This window comes from Lipotes vexillifer, unplaced genomic scaffold (assembly GCF_000442215.2).
Source record: "Lipotes vexillifer unplaced genomic scaffold, Lipotes_vexillifer_v1.1 scaffold722, whole genome shotgun sequence".
NCBI lineage: Eukaryota > Metazoa > Chordata > Mammalia > Artiodactyla > Lipotidae > Lipotes > Lipotes vexillifer.
In genome coordinates, this window is record NW_006795213.1 from 137,714 (window position 1) to 163,020 (window position 25,307).

Sequence of the window (25,307 nt, forward strand, 5' to 3'; positions counted from 1 at the left end):
TTGCAACAACATGGATGAACCTAAAGGGCATTACACTAAGTGAAAAAAGTCAGACAGAGAAAGACAAATACCACATGATCTCACTTACATGTGGAATTAAAAAAGAAAAACAAACAAAAAACAAAAACAGCAAGTTCACAGATACAGAGAACAGACTGGTGGTTGCCAGAGGCAGGGAGGTGGGGATGAGTGAAATGGGTGATAGGCGTCAAAAGGTACAAAAGGTTATAAAATAAGTAAGTCACAGTGATATAACGTACAGCATGGTGACTACAGTTAATAATACTGTATTGCATATATGAAAATTGCTGTGAGAGTAAATCTTAAAAGTTATCAGAGAAAAGAATTCTGTAACTACGTATGCTGACAGATTTTAACTAGACTTATTGTGGTAATCATTTTGCAATATGTAAAAATACTGAATCAGACTTCCCCAGTGGTCCAGTGGTTAAGATTCCACGTTTCCACTGCAGGGGCACAGGTTCAATCCCCTGTTGGGGAGCTAAGATTCCACATACCGTGTGGCGCAACCAAAAAACAAATTGAATCATGCTATATATCTGAAACTAATATAATGTTGTATGTCAACTATGCTCAGATTTTTTTTTTCTTTTTTGCGGTACGCAGGCCTCTCACTGCTGTGGCCTCTCCCGCTGCGGAGCACAGGCTCCGGACGCGCAGGCCCAGCGGCCATGGCCCACAGGCGCAGCTGCTCCGCGGCACATATGATCCTCCCGGACCGGGGCACGAACCTGTGTCCCCTGCATCGGCAGGCGGACTCTCAACCACTGCACCACCAGGGAAGCCCAGATTTTTAAAAAGATAAAATATGTTGTAATATGCTTTCTCCTCTTTTTTCATATCCAGGAGAAACAAACAGAATTAATACCTAACAGTAGAAGAAAACACAGAAAAAATCTGACAGTCGTAGAGTATTTATTAACATTATTACAATACACAAATATAATTACAGCATCGTCACAATTCAGATTCTTTCCCCAGGGTCCATTAAATTTTCATGCATCTCACAATGTGGTCTAAGTTTCCAGCAATTTTCCTTACTTTTAGAATTACTCAAAAGAACAGGGGTCATTTCCTTGAGCGAACCCCACTGGAATTTGCTGGCATTATCACATAGTCCCAAAAATGACACAAAATTAATAGGGCCTGCCACTGCCACACACCTGTCAATTCTCAAAATGTCCAAATTAACACTAAGGAGTCTACTCCTTAACAAAGCTCTCTATTCATTTCCTTATATGGGGCAAATCCACATGACCAGTTTACACTATTTTTGCAATATAGACTTATCATAGTTTGACTTAAAGATTTTTTGACTTTACAGTGATGTGAAAGCAATACGTATTCAGTAGAAACTGTACTTAGAATTTTTAATTTTGGTCTTTTCTCGGGCTAGCCATTTGCAGGTACTATACTCTCTTGTGACGCTGGGCAGCGGCAGCAGTGAGCCACAGTGAGCCACAGCTCAAAGTCAGCCACTTGATCATGAGGGTAAATAACTGACACACATAACCATTCTGTATCCATGCAACTATTGTTTTTCGCTTTCAGTATTCAATCAATTACATAAGACATTCAACACTTGTGATTTTGCCCAACTGTAAGCTAATGTAAGTGTTCTGAGCATGTTTAAGGTAGGCTGGGCTAAGCTATGATGTCCATCCAGTAGGTTAAGTGTCTTAAGTGCATTTTCAGCTTACAACATTTTCAACTTACAATGGGTTTATCAGGACTTAACTAAAATATTATACTCCAGGGCTTCCCTGGTGGCGCAGTGCTTGAGAGTCCGCCTGCCGATGCAGGAGACGCGGGTTCGTGCCCCGTTTCGGGAAGATCCCACATGCCGCGGAGCGGCTGGGCCCGTGAGCCATGGCCACTGAGCCTGCGCGTCCGGAGCCTGTGCTCCGCAAATGGGAGAGGCCACAACAGTGAGAGGCCCGCATAACGCAAGGAAAAAAAAAAAAAAAAAAATTATACTCCATGCAATAACCTGATTTTTCTCCATTTATACATCCATCTTCCTCATCTGTACAATTTTTCTAGAGTCATCCATCACATGAGCAATCTTCTTCCATTACTGTAATACTGGCCTATAATTCCTTGCTGTTTTAATGAAAGTACCCAAAATCTTTTGATAAGGATTAGATTTTTCCACAATAAGTAATAATACAGTATACTACTATGCATTTTCTGTAAGTTGAATATTATTATTTCTGAAACAAACCTTGGTATTGTAAATGGCCCAAATTACAATTCCCTACCAGGATCAAAATAGAAAAAAGATAATACTGTAAGTATCATCCAATACAGAATTTTACATTTACTCACCAGTTTCTCTAATTTTAGGTAGGTTCATCAAAACAATCTCATTAGCACAAAATAAAGCCTCAGTGATCCACAACATAATTCCTCAAATTTTTACTGTTTATTATTCCCCTGCATTTAAAAATGATGAATAGGAAGGCTCAAATCCCAAACACTGGATTTTTATTACAGGAGAATTATAGGGGCTCTTTTTATAAAGTCCTTCAAGAACAGAAACAATGCTGTAAAGCCTCACTACACTAAGCTCCAGCATTTTCTTGAAGTCTCTTAGTACATCTGGTATAATGTAAATACATACGTACATTCCTGGAAACTTTGCACTCTGCAACCCTAAAAATAACAAGGCTTATGGGGGAAAAAATGGGTCCAGAAGGGTAGAGAGGGGTACATTGGGGCAGATCAGCCAATGCCCCTGTAACTCTGTAATCACAGCACTAAGAAAACCAATGATTGGGACCTCCAGAGATAACTTGCACACCCCAGTTAAGCAGCTAAGAGCAGCTGAAATGCTTCCTCAGAGCTTAATAAAAGGTATTAGAAACAAAGAAGTAGAGAGGCTTCCCTGGTGGCGAAGTGGCTGGGAGTCCGCCTGCCAATGCAGGGGACACGGGTTCGTGCCCTGGTCTGGGAGGATCCCACATGCCGCGGAGCGGCTGGGCCCGTGAGGCATGGCCGCTGGGCCTGCGCGTACAGGGCCTGTGCCCCGCAGCGGGAGAGGCCGCAGCGTTGGAAGGCCTGCGTACCTCAAAAAAAAAAAAGAAGTAGAAACAAGGGTTTATGGGAGCTGAGAAGTGGAGCTTTAAGCCAGGAAGACTGCTAAAATGGACACAAAAGGAAATGCAAACTGCCATATGAAAAGAAGAGTCCCTGCTAGACCAGGGTGTACCTCTGAGAGGGAACCCCTGACACAGCTTACCACTTTTAATTAAAAACTGTGAGCAGTATAAAATTCTACCCCCATTATTCAGGATCCCCCTGTCCAGTTTAGAAAAAATCACGTATAAACCAAAACCCACCCATGTTATACTGAAATGAGCCATGGCCACTGAGCCTGCGCGTCCGGAGCCTGTGCTCCGCAAATGGGAGAGGCCACAACAGTGAGAGGCCCGCATAACGCAAGGAAAAAAAAAAAAAAAAAAAATTATACTCCATGCAATAACCTGATTTTTCTCCATTTATACATCCATCTTCCTCATCTGTACAATTTTTCTAGAGTCATCCATCACATGAGCAATCTTCTTCCATTACTGTAATACTGGCCTATAATTCCTTGCTGTTTTAATGAAAGTACCCAAAATCTTTTGATAAGGATTAGATTTTTCCACAATAAGTAATAATACAGTATACTACTATGCATTTTCTGTAAGTTGAATATTATTATTTCTGAAACAAACCTTGGTATTGTAAATGGCCCAAATTACAATTCCCTACCAGGATCAAAATAGAAAAAAGATAATACTGTAAGTATCATCCAATACAGAATTTTACATTTACTCACCAGTTTCTCTAATTTTAGGTAGGTTCATCAAAACAATCTCATTAGCACAAAATAAAGCCTCAGTGATCCACAACATAATTCCTCAAATTTTTACTGTTTATTATTCCCCTGCATTTAAAAATGATGAATAGGAAGGCTCAAATCCCAAACACTGGATTTTTATTACAGGAGAATTATAGGGGCTCTTTTTATAAAGTCCTTCAAGAACAGAAACAATGCTGTAAAGCCTCACTACACTAAGCTCCAGCATTTTCTTGAAGTCTCTTAGTACATCTGGTATAATGTAAATACATACGTACATTCCTGGAAACTTTGCACTCTGCAACCCTAAAAATAACAAGGCTTATGGGGGAAAAAATGGGTCCAGAAGGGTAGAGAGGGGTACATTGGGGCAGATCAGCCAATGCCCCTGTAACTCTGTAATCACAGCACTAAGAAAACCAATGATTGGGACCTCCAGAGATAACTTGCACACCCCAGTTAAGCAGCTAAGAGCAGCTGAAATGCTTCCTCAGAGCTTAATAAAAGGTATTAGAAACAAAGAAGTAGAGAGGCTTCCCTGGTGGCGAAGTGGCTGGGAGTCCGCCTGCCAATGCAGGGGACACGGGTTCGTGCCCTGGTCTGGGAGGATCCCACATGCCGCGGAGCGGCTGGGCCCGTGAGGCATGGCCGCTGGGCCTGCGCGTACAGGGCCTGTGCCCCGCAGCGGGAGAGGCCGCAGCGTTGGAAGGCCTGCGTACCTCAAAAAAAAAAAAGAAGTAGAAACAAGGGTTTATGGGAGCTGAGAAGTGGAGCTTTAAGCCAGGAAGACTGCTAAAATGGACACAAAAGGAAATGCAAACTGCCATATGAAAAGAAGAGTCCCTGCTAGACCAGGGTGTACCTCTGAGAGGGAACCCCTGACACAGCTTACCACTTTTAATTAAAAACTGTGAGCAGTATAAAATTCTACCCCCATTATTCAGGATCCCCCTGTCCAGTTTAGAAAAAATCACGTATAAACCAAAACCCACCCATGTTATACTGAAACTACTTCCCTATTTACCAATAGGATATAAGCTAACTGATAATATGGAGGTGCCACATATATCAGAAAAGGTTATACTGTGGTCAATTGAGAATATATTCAAATACTTGAGCTTACATCTCTAAAGAGAAAGAGGAAGCTGTTAAGATCAGGATTCAAGGTCTGCAGTCATTGACAATAAAATTCCATCCTTCAGAATAATGCATTCAAATGTCTGATGATGCTCCAATTCTGAAATATGTCACCAAATCCTACTCTTCCTTAAACATTCAAGTATATAATTTGGGGACATTTTTGGATATAGTATGATTTTTAGAAGAGGATAGGAAAAACAAGACTTCTACATTACTGTACATTTTTAAAATTTAATAACCCTACAACGTCTTGTCTGGAATTTGTATTTTTCAAAGTTGTCTCTTAAGATAGGCTTTTAAAGGGAAAATCTTGGGAAGGTCGTATTCTGAAATCTCTGAATCTCAAAGGAAAAATACAGAGAACTAAAGAGGCAACAAAACCCCAAAAGCCAATTTACAACAAAAGCAGGAAACAAGGTTTCTCCCCCAAACTCCAAGCAGATGAGAACAAACCAACAGTCTTAACACTGGAGTAACCATCTGTACCAGTGCAGAAGAAAGCAAAGGAATGCAACATGGCATGTGACACATCCGAGAACAGGAGAAGCCCCAAATAGCTAACAGGTAGATATTCAATTGAAAGCATGGCAGTCCAATTTAATGACAGCAGATGAAATAAGAGGGACTTTCCTGGTGGTCCAGTGGTTAAGACTCTGCGCTTCCACTGCAGAGGGTGTGGATTCAATCAGGGAACTAAGATCTCACGTGCCACGCAGCGTGGCCAAAAAAAAAAAATGCACAAGAGAACAGACAAAAATTATACCTTTATTTCAAAAAAAGTTAAGAAAGTGATATGACATATACATCAGAGTTAGAAAAAACTCAGTAACAGAACAAAATAATTAGAAATAAGAGAAAAAAGTTTTGGAAATAAAGACTAAACTAGAACAGACATAAAAGTGAGTAAATAGAATAGATTATGCCTTTAAGAGAAAGAGAAGGTAAAATGAGGGAGGGGGGGGCTGGATTTTAAGACATCAAAATGTGTCAAGCACTGAATATGGACAAAGAAGATCCAACAGACAGAAAACAGTAGGCCCTGAGATGGAAGCCAAAACAAGAGCATATCAGAAAGTTTTCCTCAAATAAAATATCTGAAATTACATACTGAAAGAGTACACTAGTTTATTTATTTATTTATTTTTGGCTGCAACCACTGCGCAGCTTGTGCAATCTTAGTTCCCCAACAAGAAACTGAACCCGGGCCCTCGGCAGTGAAAGTTTGGAGTCCTAACCACTGGACCACCAGGAAATTCCCAGAGTATACTGTTTAACTAAAACTATCAACCCAGAAAAACAACTACCAAGATCCTAAACTTAACAGAATTTAAAGAAACAAATCCTTTGGAGAACAAGGCAAAATCCATTTATCTACATAGGGAAAATTAGAGTACCATCAAACTGTGAAAGCAATGCTTTTTATGCTTGGAAGAAAATGGAATAACATTTTAAAAAATCAAGAAGAGAAACTGTGAGACAAGGATTTCATATTCAGTAAAACTGATTTTTAAGCATAGAACTCAGATAATAGTGCCCATGAGTGCTTTGTGTGGCATCTACCAGGAAATGAGCTTTCAACAACAAAAATAACTACAGATCATAACTAGAGGACTGAGGATAAGCATTAAACATACAGAACACATGTAGAACCTGTGTAAGATAAATGAAGATTAAAAGATAGTATGTAGGACTTCCCTGGTGGTGCAGTGGTTAGGAATCTGCCTGCCAATGCAGGGAACACGGGTTCGAGCCCTGGTCTGGGAGGATCCCACATGCCGCGGAGCAACTAAGCCCGTGAGCCACAACTACTGAGCCTGCGCGTCTGGAGCCTGTGCTCCGGAACGGGAGAGGCCGCGACAGTAAGAGGCCCGCGCACCGCGATGAAGAGTGGTCCCCGCTCGCCGCAACTGGAGAAAGCCCTCGCACAGAAACGAATACCCAACACAGCAAAAATAAATACATACATACATACTTTATCAGACCACGTGTTGTAATTAAAAAAAAAAAGATAGTATGTAATGGCTACAGGCTCAGAATATATAAACTGTTAAGAAAAATTGGCAAGAGATAGTAAATATATAAATTTTTTAAATTGTTCACTTTAAAAACATTCTGAGACAGAAAAGCTGACAATTCATTTCCAGCTGATCTCCACAAGAAATAACAAATGAAGTTCTTTAGGCATAAAATAATACCAGATGGGATCCTAAATCTGCAATAAGGAACGAATACCACTAAGGCAAATCTATGAGTAAATACAAAAGATCTTTGTGTTCAATATTTCTACTGTGCCTTTACTGTCTTCAACACTAATACCTGCTATAATCTCTATAGTCTCATTATGATCCAATAAATTATTCTGAAGTCTCAAAGTTTTATTTTTTTTCTCTCTCTCTATGTATATACGGAAACATAGTAAGAGTACTCTTGTTTTCCTTTGCAATATTATTAAATTTGGTTTTTAAAATTTCACCTAAAACAGTTATTTTAGAATTTAGTAACTCTTTTTAAATAAAAGAAAATTTATAATTTATAACTAAGAATGGATTGTTGGATTGAAAAAGGGAGCTGGGCGACTTGTAAATTCAATCCATTACTGCAAGTGATGAAAAGAAACCAACATAGAATTCTCTAACTCATGAAAGGGGGGAATAGACTCTAAGAAAACTGAACAAAACTGTAAATCACAAATGAAAATATGATAAAACTAATGTCCCTTTGGCTGTAAAATTAAGTTGTCTTATGCAATAGAACATATTCAAATAGAATTATGGTGCCAATTCAGTTGCATTTGAGAACAATCATTCTATTTTAAAAACAGAAACTCAATATTTTAAATGTACACATGATGAGATCTTTAAAAGTCAAAAAGTTATAGCTTTTCAAACTTAAATTACAAAACCCAATGAGATATCTTAAAAAGTTATCATATTGCATTGTTTGAAGAAGTGTACATAACTTATGAGAGGCTTATAAACTCTTGCACAGTAGTTTGTGCTGAAGCCTGCTCAATAAAAGTCAATAAAAGAGGGACTTCCCTGGTGGTGCAGTGAATAAGAATCCGCCTGCCAATGCAGGGGACACAGGTTCAAGACCTGGTCCGGGAAGATCCCACATGCTGTGGAACAACTAAGCCTGTGTGCCATAACTACTGAGCCTGCGCTCTAGAGCCCACGAGCCACAACTACTGAGCCTGCAAGCCACAACTGAGCCCACGTGCCACAACTACTGAAGCCCACGTGCCTAGAGCCCGTGCTCCATAACAAGAGAAGCCACCACAATGAGAAGCCCCCGTGCTGCAACAAAGAGTAGTCCCCACTCGCCACAACTAGAGAGAACCCGCGTGCAGCAACAAAGACCCAACACAGCCATAAATAAATAAATATATAAATTATGAATCTGGAAGGTCTTACCTTCCAGATGAGTGTGTGTTTAAAAAAAAGAAAAAGTCAATAAAAGAAACAGGCACTTCCACTTTCTAACGATAAAGTAAATCACTGAATTAAAGACTTAACTGTACATACAGAAAATGAGTTAAAATCTGGTGTGTTGAATTGTACTTTAGCCTTACTAATGTGGTTGCACTTTCTGTTTTGACTGTACTTGTCTAATACTAGTATCAACTAATCATCAAAAATTGTCTTTACTGTGAATGCATAGTAACAAACATAAGTGGTAAATTATTTTTTTACATCTCAATTTATCCTAGAATAACTTGTGCCAAAATTTGCAATGACTGTGCAAAAAAAATGGTTTATAACTACTGCCACCTTAGCACAAATCAAGGCACTGACACCCAATAGTTATTTTTCACTGCCATGCACCTGCATGGGGGAAAAAAAGCCAGCTCTACTTAGGAAGGTCCTTGATGAAGCTGTAAAATTAATTAAATCTCAACCCTTAAGTATGTGTTCAATTCTATACGACAAGATGGGAAGTACACACAAAGTGTTTCTGCTGCAAACTGTGTTTCCACAACTGTCTTGAGAAAAAGCATTTGTGTGACTGAGTTGTAAGCTGAATTAGACCACTTTTTCTGATAGAAAACTATCTTTACTTGAAGTAGATTATTTTCTGAAAAGTGAACAAAGCAAGCCTGTCACTTCAAGAAAAACTGATACTTTTTGCTGCCAACAATAAAATCTGAGCATTCAAGCAAAAACTGAGATTTTTGAAAACTTGGACAAAGCACCATGAGACTGACAGCTTCCCAATACTTAAAGATTGTTCTGTTGAGATCAGTGGGGTTGTTCAGAAATGTGATTTTTAAATATTAAATAATGAACTATGTCAATGTGGGCACATATGTGGAAGATCTACATAATTCAGTGAACCAATATTTTCCAAATAATCAGTGCATGATGTTACAAAATCATATATAGGTAAAAGATTCATTCCAAGTGCAAGACAGACCAATGAAAAGATCATTGTAGTGCTTTCAAATTCAATCTTGGAACAAGAACTTAAGATACTACACAATTTGTCAAGTTTTGGTATAATATCTGCAATTATCTACAAAGAATATTAAAATACTCTTCCCTTTTCTAAATACATGTATGATTTTCTTTATATGCTTCAACGACAACAAACTACCTTCTACGAAGTTTCGATTAAAGAGGTTTATAAAACTGTAATGTCATGTTTCTCACTAATTTCCTTTTTGTTTTTAGAAAATAGTTAAAATATTATTTGTATCAACATGTAGGGTTTAGAATTATAATTTTGATATGTTCAAAATTCCTCAGTTTTAATATCTAATGAGATATATTGACAGATATAACCCACATAAACAAATGTTCTTTAGGGTTTCCAATCATTTATAAGGTAAAGGGTCCGAAGTTCAAAAGGTTTAAGAACCACTTGCTCAAGAGGGACTACTAATGAAATCACAAGAGAAAATTTTAAAAGTCACGCCCAACAAGTGGTAAAAAAATTTGAGCTGGAAGGTGGAGCTGACAAGTGATAGCCAAAGGGTCCAGAGTTTCTTTGGGGAATGATAAAAGTGGTCTAAAATTGACTGTGGTAATGTCTGCACAACTTTGTGCATATACTAAAAGCAACTGAATTTATACCTTAAATGGGTGAGTTTTATGGTATGTGAATTGTATCTCAATAAAGCTACCATAAAAAAACACACATAGGGCCTCCCTGGTGGCGCGGTGGTTGGGGGTCCGCCTGCCGATGCAGGGGATGCGGGTTCGTGCCCCGGTCTGAGGGGATCCCACGTGCCGCGGAGCGGCTGGGCCCGTGGGCCGTGGCCGCTGAGCTTGCGCGTCCGGCAACGGGAGAGGCCACGACGGTGAGAGGCCCACATATCGCAAAAAAAAAAAAAAAACACACACATATATCATATAATCCAGCGATGCCAATCTTATTTACCCACGTTTAACCTAAATATATGCCCACACATGGATTCAAGACCGAAATATTCATAGCAACTTCATTCATGATAGCCAAAAACCAGAAATAATCCAAGTGGATAACAAATTATGACATGTGGTATACTCATACAACAGAATACTACTTGGAGTAAAGGAGAGGGAGGGGTAAATTACGGATACATGCAGTAACATAGATGAATCCAAAAACTTTATGTTGAGTGAAGGAAGCAAGACATGTTATATTCATAGGTCACTCTAGAAAAGATTTATACAATCTATAATGATAGAAAGTAAATCAATGGTGTTTAGGGTGATGCTGTGAGACTGTCTGCAAAAACTCCAAGGGTACTTTTTGGTCATGGGTGTATAATTCTGTTAAAATTCATGAAAACATATACTTTAAATCAGTGTGTCTTATTGTGTTTCATTATACCCCATAAAGTTAATTTTTAAAAAGTCAAAAAAGTGGAATTCTAAAAGATAACTAGTTCATCAAAAAGAAGGCAGGATAAGAACAGAGTAACAAATAACAAATGGGATAAACAGAATAAATAACAAGATGGGAGACTTTAAACTCAACCATATTAATAACTACGCTAAATGTAAATAGACTAACCATGCCAATTTAAATATAAATACACGGTGGAAAAAGGTGTATCATGCAAATGGTAAGCAAGAAAACTGTGTGGCTTTATTAATATTAGGCCAAGTAAACCTCAAGGCAAATAATATTACTAGAGATAATGAGGGACATTTCACAGTGGTAACAAGAACAATTTACACCCAACAATCATAAATGTGTATGCACCTAACAGAGCTTTGAAACACATGTAGCAAAACTGACAGAACTGAAAGACAAGGTAGACAAATTCACAATTAAGAGTTGGAGATTTAAAATAAGACACAGAAAACTGGAGTATTATCAACTAACTTGACCTGATATTTATAGAACTGCACTAACCAATTCCAGAATATGCATATTTTTTCAAATACATAAGACATTCACCAAAATAGTCTATATGCGACAAAATATCAAGACACCAAAGAAATGAAATCATACAGAGTATATTCTTGGATAACAATAATATTAAATTAGAAATAAACAATTAGAAGATATCTAAGAAATGCCCAAATATCTGATCTGGAAATTAAATAACACATTTCTACATAATCTATGGGTCAAAGAATAAATCACAAATAAGGTAACAAAAATATAGTCAGGGGACTTCCCTGGCGGTCCAGTGGTTAGGATTCCGTGTTCCCAATGCAGGGTGCTTGGGTTTGAACCCTGGTTGCGGAACTAAGATCCACCGCATGACACGGCACCCCCCCAAAAATACACACACACACACACACACAAAATCAGAATGTGCGGGAAAGCAGTACTTTGAAAATCATAGCTTTAAATAGTTGACTTAGAAAAAAATTAAGGTGTAGTATTAATGACCTAAGCAAGGGGCTGGCAAGCTACAGTCCAAACGCCAAGTCCAAACGCACATTGTTTTTGTATGGCCAGCAAGCCAAGAGTAGTTCTTATATTTTTAAACGGTTGCGGGGGGGGGGGATGAAAAGTACGATATTTTATGACTCATGAAAATTATGATGAAAATCAAATATCAGTATACAAAGTCATGCTCATTCATTTATGTATTGTCTACAATGGAAGAATTGAGTAGTAACTGCAATTACAGACAATATAGTCTGCAAAGCCTTAAATATCACTTATCTGAAATATTCACAAGAGAAGTTTACTAATTCCTATTCTAAGCTCCCACTTCTATGAGTTAGAAAAGTAGAAGTAAACCGGATAGAAAGTAGAAGAAAATATTAAAAATAAAAAGTAGAAATCAATTAAACAGACACTGGAAAGAAAAGAGAAAATGAACAAAGACAGATGTTGGTTCTTTGAAAAAGTAATGAAACTGATAAAGCTCTAAGAGCAAAACGGATCAAAACAAAGATAAATCATAAATTATTCACATCAGGAGTGAAAAGAGGAACATATCATTACAGATCCTGCAGACATTATTAGGTTAATGCAGAAATACTGCAAAGACTTTACACCTAAAAATCTGACAACTTTGATGAATAGACAAATTCCTTGGAAAACACAGGACCAAAACTGAAGAAGAAATAGAAAAGCTAAAAAACCCCATATATATTAAAGAAATCAAATTTATAATAAAAGCTATTCCATAAAGAAATCCTAGTCACATTCCAGAAATCCCTCTCCAGAATTCATCAGTGCATTCTACTCATAATTTAAGGATGAGATAATACTTAGCCAACACAAGTTCTTTTAGAAAAAAAAAAAGCAGCAGAGGAACAGTTCTTGACTTGTTTTATGATACCAGAATAATCCTGATCCCAAAATCTTAAAGCATTACAAATCAAAACTACAGACCAAAACCCTCTTGAACACAGATGTAAAAATCCTTAAAAACAAACCCAGCAGCAAATCAAATCCAGCCATACAAGTTTGGTTTTCCATTCAAAAAAATTTATGTTCTACTCCACATTAAAAGAGGAAAATCTGAAGAATATCTCAATAGATACAGAAAAGTCTTTGATAAAAGTCAACAACATAATAAAATCTTATAGCAAACTAGGAACAGAAGGGAACTTCCTCAAACTGATAAAAGATAACTATGGAAAACATTTAGCTAACATCATACCTAATGTAAACAAACTCTCTTCCCCTAAGATCAGTAACAAGTGTTTGCTCTCACCACTTCTACTAAACAATGTACTAGAGGTCCTAACCAATGCAATAAATGAAGAAAAAGAAATAAAAGGCCTAGAAATCAGAAAAGAACAAGAAAATTATGGTTATCTGGTATATGATTATGTATGTATAAAACCCTATGAAATCTTAAAGAATAGAATGATTAAGTGAATCTAGCAATTTCACATAGTACCTGGTCAATATAGAAAAATAAATTATATTTATATATATTAGCAACAAACAGAAAGTAAAAACTTTAATGTATTACATCATTTAAAACAGCATTGTAAAACTAAGAATAAAACTAATGAAAGGTGTGTAAGACCTTGATATTAGCAGGAAAAAATTAAGAACACCTATATTAACATAGAGATATATCACGATCATGAAGTGGCAGACTCAATATTGTTAAGATGTCCAGTCTCACTAAATGATCTACATGTGATACAATCTCTATTATAATTCTAGTAGGCTTTTCTGGAGAAATAGACAAGCTAATTCTAAAATTTACATGCAAGGGGACTTCCCTGGTGGTGCAGTGGTTGGGAATCCGCCTGCCAATGCAGGAGACACAGGTTCGAGCCCTGGTCTGGGAGGATCCCACATGCAGCGGAGCAACTAGGTCCGTGCGCCACAACTACTAAGCCTGCGCTCTAGAGCCCACGAGCCACAACCACTGAAGCCCACACGCCTAGAGCCCATGCTCTGCAACAAGAGAAGCCACCACAATGAGAAGCCCACGCACCACAATGAAGAGTAGCCTCTGCTCGCTGCAACTAGAGAAAGTCCTTGTGCAGCAACAAAGACCCAATGTGGCCAAAAATAAATAAGTTAATTAAAAATAAAAATAAATGGTAAATTAATCTAGTTGTTAAAGAACTCATCTAGAAAGATGTTCTTTTACACAAACAAATGAGATTTAACCTTGGAAGGAAGAAAATTCCCAAATATAACTATGAAGCTTAGTAATACAAAGGTTAAAGAGAACAAAGTTTTCGTCTAATCATGTTTTTCACACTAAGGAGCACAACCCATCAGTGGATCATAAAATCAATTTAAAACATGAAAATCACCTTTAAAAGGAGAATAAGAAACAACAGCATAGAAAAGAAAAATCAGAACACATCAAGTATGTTAAGGGTGAGTTTTGTTTCATGTGTATGAATGTAGTATATAAGATGTTATTTCTTTCTGTGGATCATAGTTAAAAGATCTAAAAACACTGATTTAATGTAACAGGAAACTGATGACCCCTAACTATGACAGTGTAACAGTATTTAGGTAACAGAGAAAAAGACCATTTTGTTATGGGAAAACTCTAGAAACCACCTATTTAGAAAGGAATAGAGAGATCACTGGTATAAAGCAAATACATTTTAGTTGTGAGGTCTTCTTTCACTTCAAATATATATTAGGAATCTCATCATGCTAAAAGCAGAAAGACTGAGTATGAACACTTCCTGAGTACTCTTACTGACAATTACATAATTCTGAAATGAGAGAAGTGGTAGATCCTTGAATCATAAAACCTAGCTCTGAAAGACATGAGAGATTTCATTTATTCTATTACAGTCTGAGTTGTGTCCCCTAAAATTCCTATGTTGGAGCTCTAACCCCAAAAGCCTGAGAATGTAGTCATACTTGGAGACAGGGCCTTTAAAGAAGTAATTAAAGTGGCATCATTAGGATGGGCCCTAATCCAAATATGACTAGTGTCCTTACAAGGAGAGGAGATTACAAAACAGACAACACATACACCAAGTGGCAACCATACGACGCCATGGCAAGAAGGTGACCATCTGAAGTCAAGGAGCGAAGCCTCAGAAAAAACCAACCTGGCAACACCTCATCTTAGATTTCAAACTGCCAGAACTGTGAGAAAATAAATTTCTGTTGTTTAAGCGACCCAATCTGTGATATTTTGTTATGGCAGACTATTACGTACCCTGGTAAACTAATACACACCTCTTAGATGAACAACATATGTTTAAATTATCTAAATACTCTCATGGCTAATTTATGCCAAGTTAGGACTAGAATACAGATTAAAACTTATTAGGAAAATAAAAATAGGTCAGTGATAGTAAACTGGCAAGAATACCAGCAGCCATTCAAACTGGAAATCATACAGTAAAGAAGAGCAAAAAAGTTGGCCCATATGCAGAGACCAGGTTTCAAACAGCCAGACTCATAAGACAGGCATGAGAGCAATGTCAGACACCTTAGAAGAAAGACAACTCAAAGAGAAAGCAAGAAGACTTGTCTATAAAGTTCAATTCTAACCACATAACTTTAAAAGTCCAAAAGAAGAGAAAGGAAAGGTACCAAAGAAACCAGTGGCTGCATAGGGAGTTATCTAGCTAACTTGGATTTTAAAAGGACACTTGTAGAAATAAGAGAAGCAGCCTATCAACCAGTCAGAAAGACTGAAGACAGAGGATGATGATACATGCAAAAAGTACTAGGGAAAAAAAAATTTCCTAGAAGAATAAGCTTCAAGCGTTGAGCTGATGATAGAATATAAATAAATGACAAAATCAGCAGCACAGAAAGACTCAATTCTTATTTACTTTCACCAAGAAAATTTTCAATCCTTACACAAGACAGGTGATGCTATAAAGATATTATCTAGCTACTTTGAGACAGAATGGTATAGGAAAAAGAGCACAGATATCAGAGTCAAATTGTACCTGGGTTAAATCCCAGCATTGTCACTTATTGGAAAGGCAGTAGTGCATATAGTTAAATAATTGACAACAATTACTACAGAAAAACCCTGAGTGTTTTAATTGACATGGGCAAAAATTTGCTGACCAACAAAGAAGATCTAAAACTACTAAAGGAGAAAAAAGAAAGCATGACATATGATATAATATAATATAATGCCACATTAGTAGAAGAATGTCCAAATCAACGGAAATAAATATGAACAGAAGTCAGAAGACATAGGAAAAACCTATGTTCGCTTCTGGTTGTTACCTTTCATGAACAACAGAAAAGGGTGACCATAGGTGGTGATCTATATCATATATGTCATATAATGAAAACTAGAAATATTTAGCCAGGACAGTGACTGAGGGTTTGTACTTGCACATGAAGAAAAAGAACCTATGAAAAAGTAAAGGGTACGGGCTTCGCTGGTGGCGCGGTGGTTGAGAGTCTGCCTGCCGACGCAGGGGACACTGGTTCATGCCCCGGTCCGGGAAGATCCCACGTGCCGCGGAGCGGCTGGGCCCGTGAGCCATGGCCGCTGAGCCTGCACGTCCGGAGCCTGTGCTCGGCAACGGGAGAGGCCACAGCAGTGAGAGGCTCGCATACCGAAAAAAAAAAAAAAAAAGTAAAGGGTAGGTATATTTTCTTCAAGATGAGGAAGAACTTTACAACATTTAGAAGTGTTCAGAGAATGAACTGACATACAGTGATGTTCTCATCAACAGGGGCTAATGATAACCCATACAGAATTTAAAGATTCAGGAATTCATGTTTCTGGAAGGAATTTTATCACTGTTATACAATAATACTAGAATACTTCTAGGCTCATGTAAATTAACTCAAAGAAACTTAAAAATTACATTTAAAATTAACAAAAGAAATTTTACTTATATTATTAGAAAAACAAAATAAAACCACCGAAACAAAAAGGAAAATTCTAACACAGAATACTTCGAAATCTTGGCCAATGGTTCACTTTTTTTAGTTCTATGATGACAAAAAATCTATCACTATGAATAAACCGTCACATTGATTTATTTTTCTACTTATCAAAGTGACAAACTTACATTACAATAAGAAATTTATCATATATATAATAATCCCAAGAAAGAACATAAGAGTAGGCAACAGTGATAACAAAATCTACATACAATGAATGATAATAACATTATCATTAATGCATTAAAATTTCTCAAAATGCTTTTCCACCTGTTTGCCATCTAATCTGAAAACAACTCTGAGGCAGACAAAGCAGTTAGTATTAGTCCCATTTTAGTGTCTTCCTGAGGCTACGAGGGGCAAATGCCTTTCCTCAGATCATTTAAGTTGGTCCAGAGTATGAAGTATGAATCTGGAGCATATGACTCCTGGTCAGTATCCATTCTTTCTTTCTTTTTTTTTGGCTGTGCCACATGGCTTGCGGGATCTTAGTACCCCAACCAGGGATTGAACCCGGGCCCATGGCAGTGAAAGTGCCAAGTCCTAATCACTGGACCGGCAGGGAATTCCCCATTCTTTTTTTAATAACTTTTGTTTTCTCTTCAATGAATAATACATTTTCATTGTACAAATGTTAGAATTCAGATAGATAAATCATCTCCCTAATTAGACAACGTATTAATATTAACAAGAAACTTTAACTTATCTTTGAAGTAAAAAAAAAATGGAAGTAAAAGAAATAATTCAAGTAAATAAGAAAAAATTTATTTTACTTCCCATAATTCTAAGTTGAGAAAACAGAAGGCTAAGTGGATCAGTTAAGTAGAATAAAGAATGTTTTCTTGACCGACCATTAAATATTTTACAGGTCAATACTCTTAACACCAAAATGTAGACACATTCCCTTAAATAGGGCTCTAGCAATATTAGATTTCTCATCTTTACATGCTTAAAGAAAACAACCTAAACTTCATTTTTAATAATATAATTAAAAGGTAAAACCATTACTTTGGGTGTGCTTCCTTTAATGAATTTTTTAATTGAAGACAACAAGCCAGTTTCATTCTTCGGTGGTTTTTCTCCTCCTGAAGGCAGGCTATCATCAACCTCTGAATATTTCCTCTTTGCTCTGGCAGTGCGTTGTGTTTGGATTTGATTTGATTGCTGAGAAGCTTTCCGTGTTCTCAGCCTCATCTTTTATGGGTGCCACATGTAAAACTGTAAGAGAAAAATAATACAGGTTATTAAAATTAAACCTAGCATACCCATATGTGCCCAGCTTATATAATAAAAATATCTCAATTAAAAAGAAGTCCAGGGCTTCCCTGGTGGCGCTGTGGTTGAGAGTCCGCCTGCCGATGCAGGGGACGCGGGTTTGTGCCCCGATCCGGGAGGATCCCACATGCCGTGGAGCGGCTGGGCCCGTGAGCCATGGCCGCTGGGCCTGTGTGTCCGGAGCCTGTGCTCCGCGGCGGGAGAGGCCACAGCAGTGAGAGGCCCGCGTATCACAAAAAAAAAAAAAAAAAAGAAGTCCAGGTCTATGAGGGACTGAAAAAAAGAAACTGACATTTTATTTATTTATGTATTTATTTTGGCCATACCACACACGACTTGCGGGATCTTAGTTCCCCAACCAGGGGTTGAACCCAGGCCCTCAGCAGTGAGAGCGTGGAGTCCTAACCATTGGGCCACCAGGGAATTCCCAAGAAACTAACCTTTTAATTGAAACATGTAGTGCTTTGAATTTTATTACATTCTCCCAAATAACCTTCCCACAACTTCTGAAATATTATATCCTATGATCTAATAGAGTGCGCATGTTCCTTCCAGAGCACTATGCTGCCTCCACCCATGCTGACCTTATCATTCATTTAATCACTCATTCATTCATTCAACAAGTATTTATTGGGCACTTACCACATTCTAGGCACTGGGCTAGGTAAGTGCCTAGTAAAACAAGATAGAGAAGGTTTTTACCCTCTGGAGCTTACAATGTAGTGGAAAAAACCCTTAGTCAATGAATGAATTAATTCCATGAGCACAATTCTAAATATCAACAAGTATACAAGTATCAATATAACAAGAATGACTGGATCATTCTGTGGTATTTGATGTTACCATATGTAATGATCTTTTTTTTTAAGTGTTCAATTCAGTGACATTTATTAATCTGCGGTATTGTCCAACCATCATTATCTATTTTCAGAACATTTTCAATCACCCCCAGAGGAGACCCCATACCTATTGGCAGTCACTCCCCATTTCCCCCTGCCCTTAGCCCTAAGCAACCACTAATCTCTTTTCTGTCTCTATGGATTTCCCAATTCTGGACACTTCATGTAAGTGGAATCACACAATATATGGTCCTGTATAACTGTTTCTTTCCCTTAGGATAATGTTTTCAAGGTTCATCCATGTTGTAGCATGTATCAGTACATTATTCCCATTTATGGCTGAGTAATGTTCTATTGAATGGGTAAGACTACATTTTGTTTATCCATTCATCTACTGATGGACATCTGTGTTGTTTCTACCTTTTGGTTAAGTGTGAATAGTGCTTGAGTGAACATTCATGTACAAGTTTCTTTTTGACCACCTGTTGTGAGTTCTATTGGGTATGTAACCAGGAGTGGAATTGCTGGTTCATGTGGAGATTTTATGTTTAACATACTGAGGAACTGCTGTTTTCCATAGCAGCAGCACCATTTTATATTCCTACCAGCAATGTACAAGGTTTTCACTTTTTCCATATCCTCACCAACACTTGTTACTTGTTTATTTTTTTATTATAGCCATTTTAGTGGGGGTGAAGTCGTATCCCATTGTGGCTTTGATTTGCATTTCCTAATGGCTAATGATGTTGAGCATCTTTTCCTGTGCCTGTTGGCCATTTGTTTGTAATGATCCTTTAAATACCAAATTCACATCAGAAGGAAAATATGAGGCCATCGATTTGAACTCTCTCATCTCACTGATGAGAAAATTAATGGCTGGCAAAAATTGTCCCAAGACTTAGAAGTAGTTGAGAACATTCCCTGAATTATAATCTGTGAAATAGAATACAAAAACTACTACACTAATAATTAAGAGATATTAATTAGGTCTAATCCTACTTCAATCATAGCTAAGCTATAGCCACTTAACTATTTTTTCACCTGTATAATGAATACATTATTCATCTTACCATCTTGACGCTCAAAATGAAAAAGGAATTAGAAAAGCTATAAAGTGCAGAGAAGAGTAAAACTACTCACAACAGTGAATGCATTAGCAAAAAAGTCTAACCAGTTAAGCACTCTAAACTCCTAAAGGTGAAGAAATTCTTGGCAAAGAGTAGGGTCTTCGCAGACAAATTAGGAAGCTTAAGAAGTCATGTCTTGGGCTTCCCTGGTGGCGCAGTGGTTATGAATCTGCTGCCAATGCAGGGGACATGGGTTTGAGCCCTGGTCCGGGAAGATCTCACACGCCATGGAGCAACTAAGCCTGGCACCACAACTACTGAGCCTGCGCTCTAGAGCCCGTGTGCCCAGAGCCCACGCTCCACAACAAGAGAAGCCACCGCAAGAAGCCTGCGCACCTCAACGAAGAGTAGCCCCTGCTCACCGCAACTAGAGAAAGCCCGCGGTGCAGCAATGAAGACCCAACAGATCCAAAAACAAACAAAAAAACAAACAAAAAGTCGTGTCTTTAGTAATGCAACACAACAGCCACAGAAAAAAAAGGGAGGACCCCTCCCTTTTTTAACATATAGAAACTATACACACACACACACACACACACACACACACACACACACACACACACACACACACACACACACACACTATACTCCAACAAAAAAGTCCCAACCTCAAAGGCTTCACCAGAGGAGTCCTAAAATATCTTTCCAAACAACCATTTGTTTTTCATCACCAAATAGTGCTCAGTTTTAAGTTGTCATCCCCAAATAAAACAAATACTGCCTTTTCTCTTAAAGAGTCAATGTTAACTTCTAAAGGGATTTACTCAAGGTATGTATTATTTACTTAAATAACTCTATTTACAGTGTATAAATTTTGTCTTAATTCCTTTGTTCTTCAGCAGAGCACTCCTTAAAAAGGAAAATTCCCATAAAGCAAATGCATGGGGGAATTTTTTCAAAAAGAAAGTTATTTGTATTCAATTTCTGTAAAAATGTGTAAAAAAATTTTTTTTAATATTTTCAAAAATACCTATGGGTGAACCTATCTTAAACCCAGAATCTTTAATGGAAATTTAAAAATTTTATGAAATAATATCTTCATATAAAGTAGGTCTTAAAAGACTAAACACATATAGCTAGTTCAGTCCAAGGGGTTCAGCTCATTAAAATTTAAATATTGGTCACCTGCTACCAGTATGGTAATAAAAGGATAAAAATGATACCTCTTCCCATGAGAATCAAAATGTCTAACAGGTTAAGGATAGATACACATCATAGTGTATATATAAAATGCTAGATCACTCTTCATGGAGAGTGAAGATTTTAGGAAAGCTTAGGAGAAAGGTCCTCTGAACTTAAAAATAACCAGTCACTGGAAAGAAAGACAAGAGCATTTAAAGAAGGAGGCTGAAATGTAGAGGGTTTTAGTCCATTCCAATAATGAGTTGTAAAAGGTATACTTAATAGTTCTAAAAGGGCTGGAGCAGTCAAGCCCTCATGAACTTCTGAAACTGACCATCAAGACTAAAATCTTACAAAGTATATACTTTGACCACAATTATAAATCAAAAACAAAAGAAATCTTAAATAGTACCATATACTTGAAATTTTTTAAATTTATAAATAAATCATGAGTCAAAAAAGAATTCACAAGGGAAATACAAAATATTCTGAAATGAAAATTAACAAAAAGAGAGCACTTCAAAATTTCTGGGATGTAATAAGCAGCACTTAGAGGGAAATTATAAACATACACGTACCTAACAACAGAGTCCCCAAATATATAAAGTTAAAATTGTCAATCTAAGTGAAAAACAGGCAATTCAACAAGAGTTGGAGGCTTTAATACTCCACTTTCAAAAACGGATAGAATAGCTAGACAAAAGATCAATAAGGAAACAGAAGACCTGAACGATTCTCAAGACCTAAGAGTCATATACATAGAACACTCCATCCAACAACAGAATACACATTCTTCTTAACTTAAAAATGAAATATTTTCCATGAAAGACTACATGTTAAGACACAAAACAAGTCTCACCTTTAAAAGAACTGAAATCGGGCCTCCCTGGTGGCACAGTGGTTAAGAATCCACCTGCCAATGCAGGGGACGTGGTTCCAGGCCTGGTCCGGGAAGATCCCGGACATGGTGCAGAGCAACTAAGCCCATGTGCCACAACTACTGAGCCTGCAATCTAGAGCCTGCATGCTACAACTACTGAAGACCACGCACCTAGAGCCCGTGCTCTGCAACAAGAGAAGCCACCATGATGAGAAGCCTGCACACCACAACAAAGAGTAGCCCCCAGTCGCTGCAACTAGAGAACGCCTGCACACAGCAATAAAGACCCAACATAGCCAAAAATAAAATAAATAAAATAAATTTATAAAATAAATAAATTTATAAAATAAATAAATAAAATAACTGAAATCATACAAGTATATGATCTCCAACCACACTGGAATTAAATTAGAAATCACAAGGAAGGAAAGTTGAGAAATTAACAAATGTGCAAAAACTAAACAACAAACTCCTAAATAAACACTGTGTCAAAGAAGAAATCACAAGGGGAATTAGAAAATACTTCACAATGAATGAAAACAAAAACACAGCACACCAAAACTCATAGCATGCCCCTAAAAGCAGTGCTCAGAGGACAACTTACAGCTGTGAATGCTAATTTGTTAAAAAGACCTCAAATCAATAAAAAAAGCCTTCTAGCTTAAAAAACTAGAAAGAGAAAAGCAAACTAAATCTAAAGCAAGCAGAAGAAGGAAAATAATAAAGAAATAGAACAGAAATAAATCAAACATAATTTTTTAAAAAACAATGAAGCCTAAAGTTGGTTCTTTGAAAAGAGCAACAAAATTGACAAATCTTTAGAACTAGACAAGAAAAAAAGAGAAAACTCAACCTACTAAAATCATCAATGAAAGAAGTGACATTAATACCAACTTCACAGAAATAAAATGGATTATGAGAAAATACTATGAAAAACTGTACAGCAACAAATGAGATAACCTAGATTCAATGGACACATTTTTAAGAAGACACAACTAAAATGACTCAAGAAAAAACAGAAAAAGACTCATAACAAGTAAAGAGATTTAATTAATAATAAAAAAATACTTGCCACAAAGAAAAGTCCAGGACCAGGTGGCTTCACTGGTCAATTTTCCATTATGTTTAAAGAAGAAGTAACACCAATCTTTCTCAAATTCTTCCCAAAAATTGAGGAACACCTCCCAACTCAAACTATGAGGCCAGCATTACCCTGATACCAAAGTCAAACAAAGACAGTACAAGAAAACTACACATCAATATCCCTTAGGAACATAGACAGAAATATCCTCAATGAAATACTAGCAAACCAAATCCAGCAGCTTAATAGAAGGATTACACACCATGACCAACTGGTATTTCTCTCAGGAATACAAGGGTGGTTTAATATGAAAACTAATCAATCTAATACACCATATTAAAAGAATAAAGGAAAAACTCCACACAATCATCTCAGTTGATACAGAAAAAGTATCTGACCAAACCCAACATCCTTTTCCAATAAAAATACTCAACAAGGGGCTTCCCTGGTGGCGCAGTGGTTGAGAGTCCGCCTGCCAATGCAGGGGACACGGGAGCAGTCTACATAGGGGATGCTCCCACACACAAGGACCACTCTTTCAAGACCAGGAGAAGTAGTTGTTTTGCCTAATTCATAGAAACCAAAAACGAAAGTTAAACAGAATGAGGAAATAGAGAAATATGTTCCAAATGAAAGAACAAAATAACCACCCTCAAAAAAATCCCTAAAGGTCCACATAAAAAAAAAAAAAAAACCTCAAAAAAAAAAAAAAAAACTCAACAAACCAGGAGTAGAAGGGAATTCTTACCCAATAAAAGACAACTACAAAAGCCCCAGAGCTAACATCATACTTCATAGTGAAAAGCTAAATGTGTACCTCCTATGATCAAAAATAAGACAAGGATGTCTACTCTCACTACTTCTATTCAACATTTTACTGGAGGTTCTAGTCAATTAAGCAAGAAAAGAAACCTATGTCAGAAAGGAAAAATAAAACTATCTCCTTGTAGATGACATGCTCTTATACAAAGAATAACTATAAAAGCAATAACCATAAAAGGAAAAACTGAATAAACTTGGCTTCATAAACATTAAACATTTTCTGTTCACCAAAAGACACCAGTAAAAAAAAATCAAAAGGCAAGCAACAAACTGACGCAATATTCATAAAACATGTATCTTGTAAAGCACTTGTATGCAAAATACAAAGAAATCCTAAAACATAACGAAGACAAACAAACCAGTAGAAAAAAATGAGCAAAAGATTTGAGAAGATACTTCGTAACAGCTAGATAACTTGCCACAAGCATATGAAATGATACTCAATATTATTTATTATCAGAAGTGTAAGTTAGAAACATAATAGCATACTAATCCACATCTACTTGAATCGTAAAAAGTATTGTACAAGACTGACAACAATAAATGGTAGAAAGGATGTACAACAATGAGGACTCTCATATTTTGCTGATGGGAATGTAATTTTGGTAAAAGTTGAGCACTTTCTAATAAACAACACATAGCCCTCTGATCCAATAATTTCACTTCTAGGTTTTTAAACAAGAGAAATATAAACATGTCCACAAGGTACTTTTACCAAAATGTTCCTGGCAGCTTTATTTACAATAGCCCCAAACTGGGAACAACGAAAATGCTCAGCAACAGAAAGATGAATATTGTGGGTTTTGCTTTGTTTTTTACAGTGGAATAATAATCAGAAACAGAAAGCAACAATTACTAATATCATCAACAACATGAAAGAATCTCACAGACACTGAGCAATGGCAGACACAAAAGAGTATGCATTTGGTGATGGCATTAAAAAGGCACAGGCAAAAATAATCTAAGGAGAAAAAAAATGAATAAAAGTTGCCTTGAGGAAAGGAAATGTCCTATATTGTGATACGGGTGTAGATTTGTCAAAACTTACAGCTAAGATCTACGTATTTCAAAGTATATAAAATTTACCTAAATAAACACCTGTAAAAAGTTCTTATGAATAACAACCAACCAGGTAGGAGTGGGTGGAGGTATAGATCAAAGAAGACAGAAAAAATGTTAATAAATACTAAAACTGAGTGATGGTTATATGGAGATTCATGATACCATTGTTTACTTTGTGCATATGTTTGATATTTTCCATTAAAAAATAAGAACAAAAATCCTGACTACGAGAGCTACTGACAGGGTTCAATACGAGGAAACTGTCGAATAAAGTCAAAACAGAGTAGGACAGAATCAAATGAGAAAAGCAAACAGAATACTAGAAAAAGAGGGAAAG

General features: G+C 37.0%; 1 protein-coding gene across 1 annotated transcript in view; it reads right to left on the reverse strand.

Moving 5' to 3' along the window:
* The window catches only part of CTDSPL2 (CTD small phosphatase like 2), a 71,358-nt gene that overhangs the window by 34,058 nt on the left and 11,993 nt on the right, over nucleotides 1-25,307 (reverse strand). Inside the window, exon 2 of the mRNA XM_007467528.1 lies at nucleotides 17,771-17,980. Coding sequence (XP_007467590.1) covers nucleotides 17,771-17,956 — 186 coding nt within the window. The 5' untranslated portion in view covers nucleotides 17,957-17,980. The remainder of the gene's footprint in view (nucleotides 1-17,770; nucleotides 17,981-25,307) is intronic.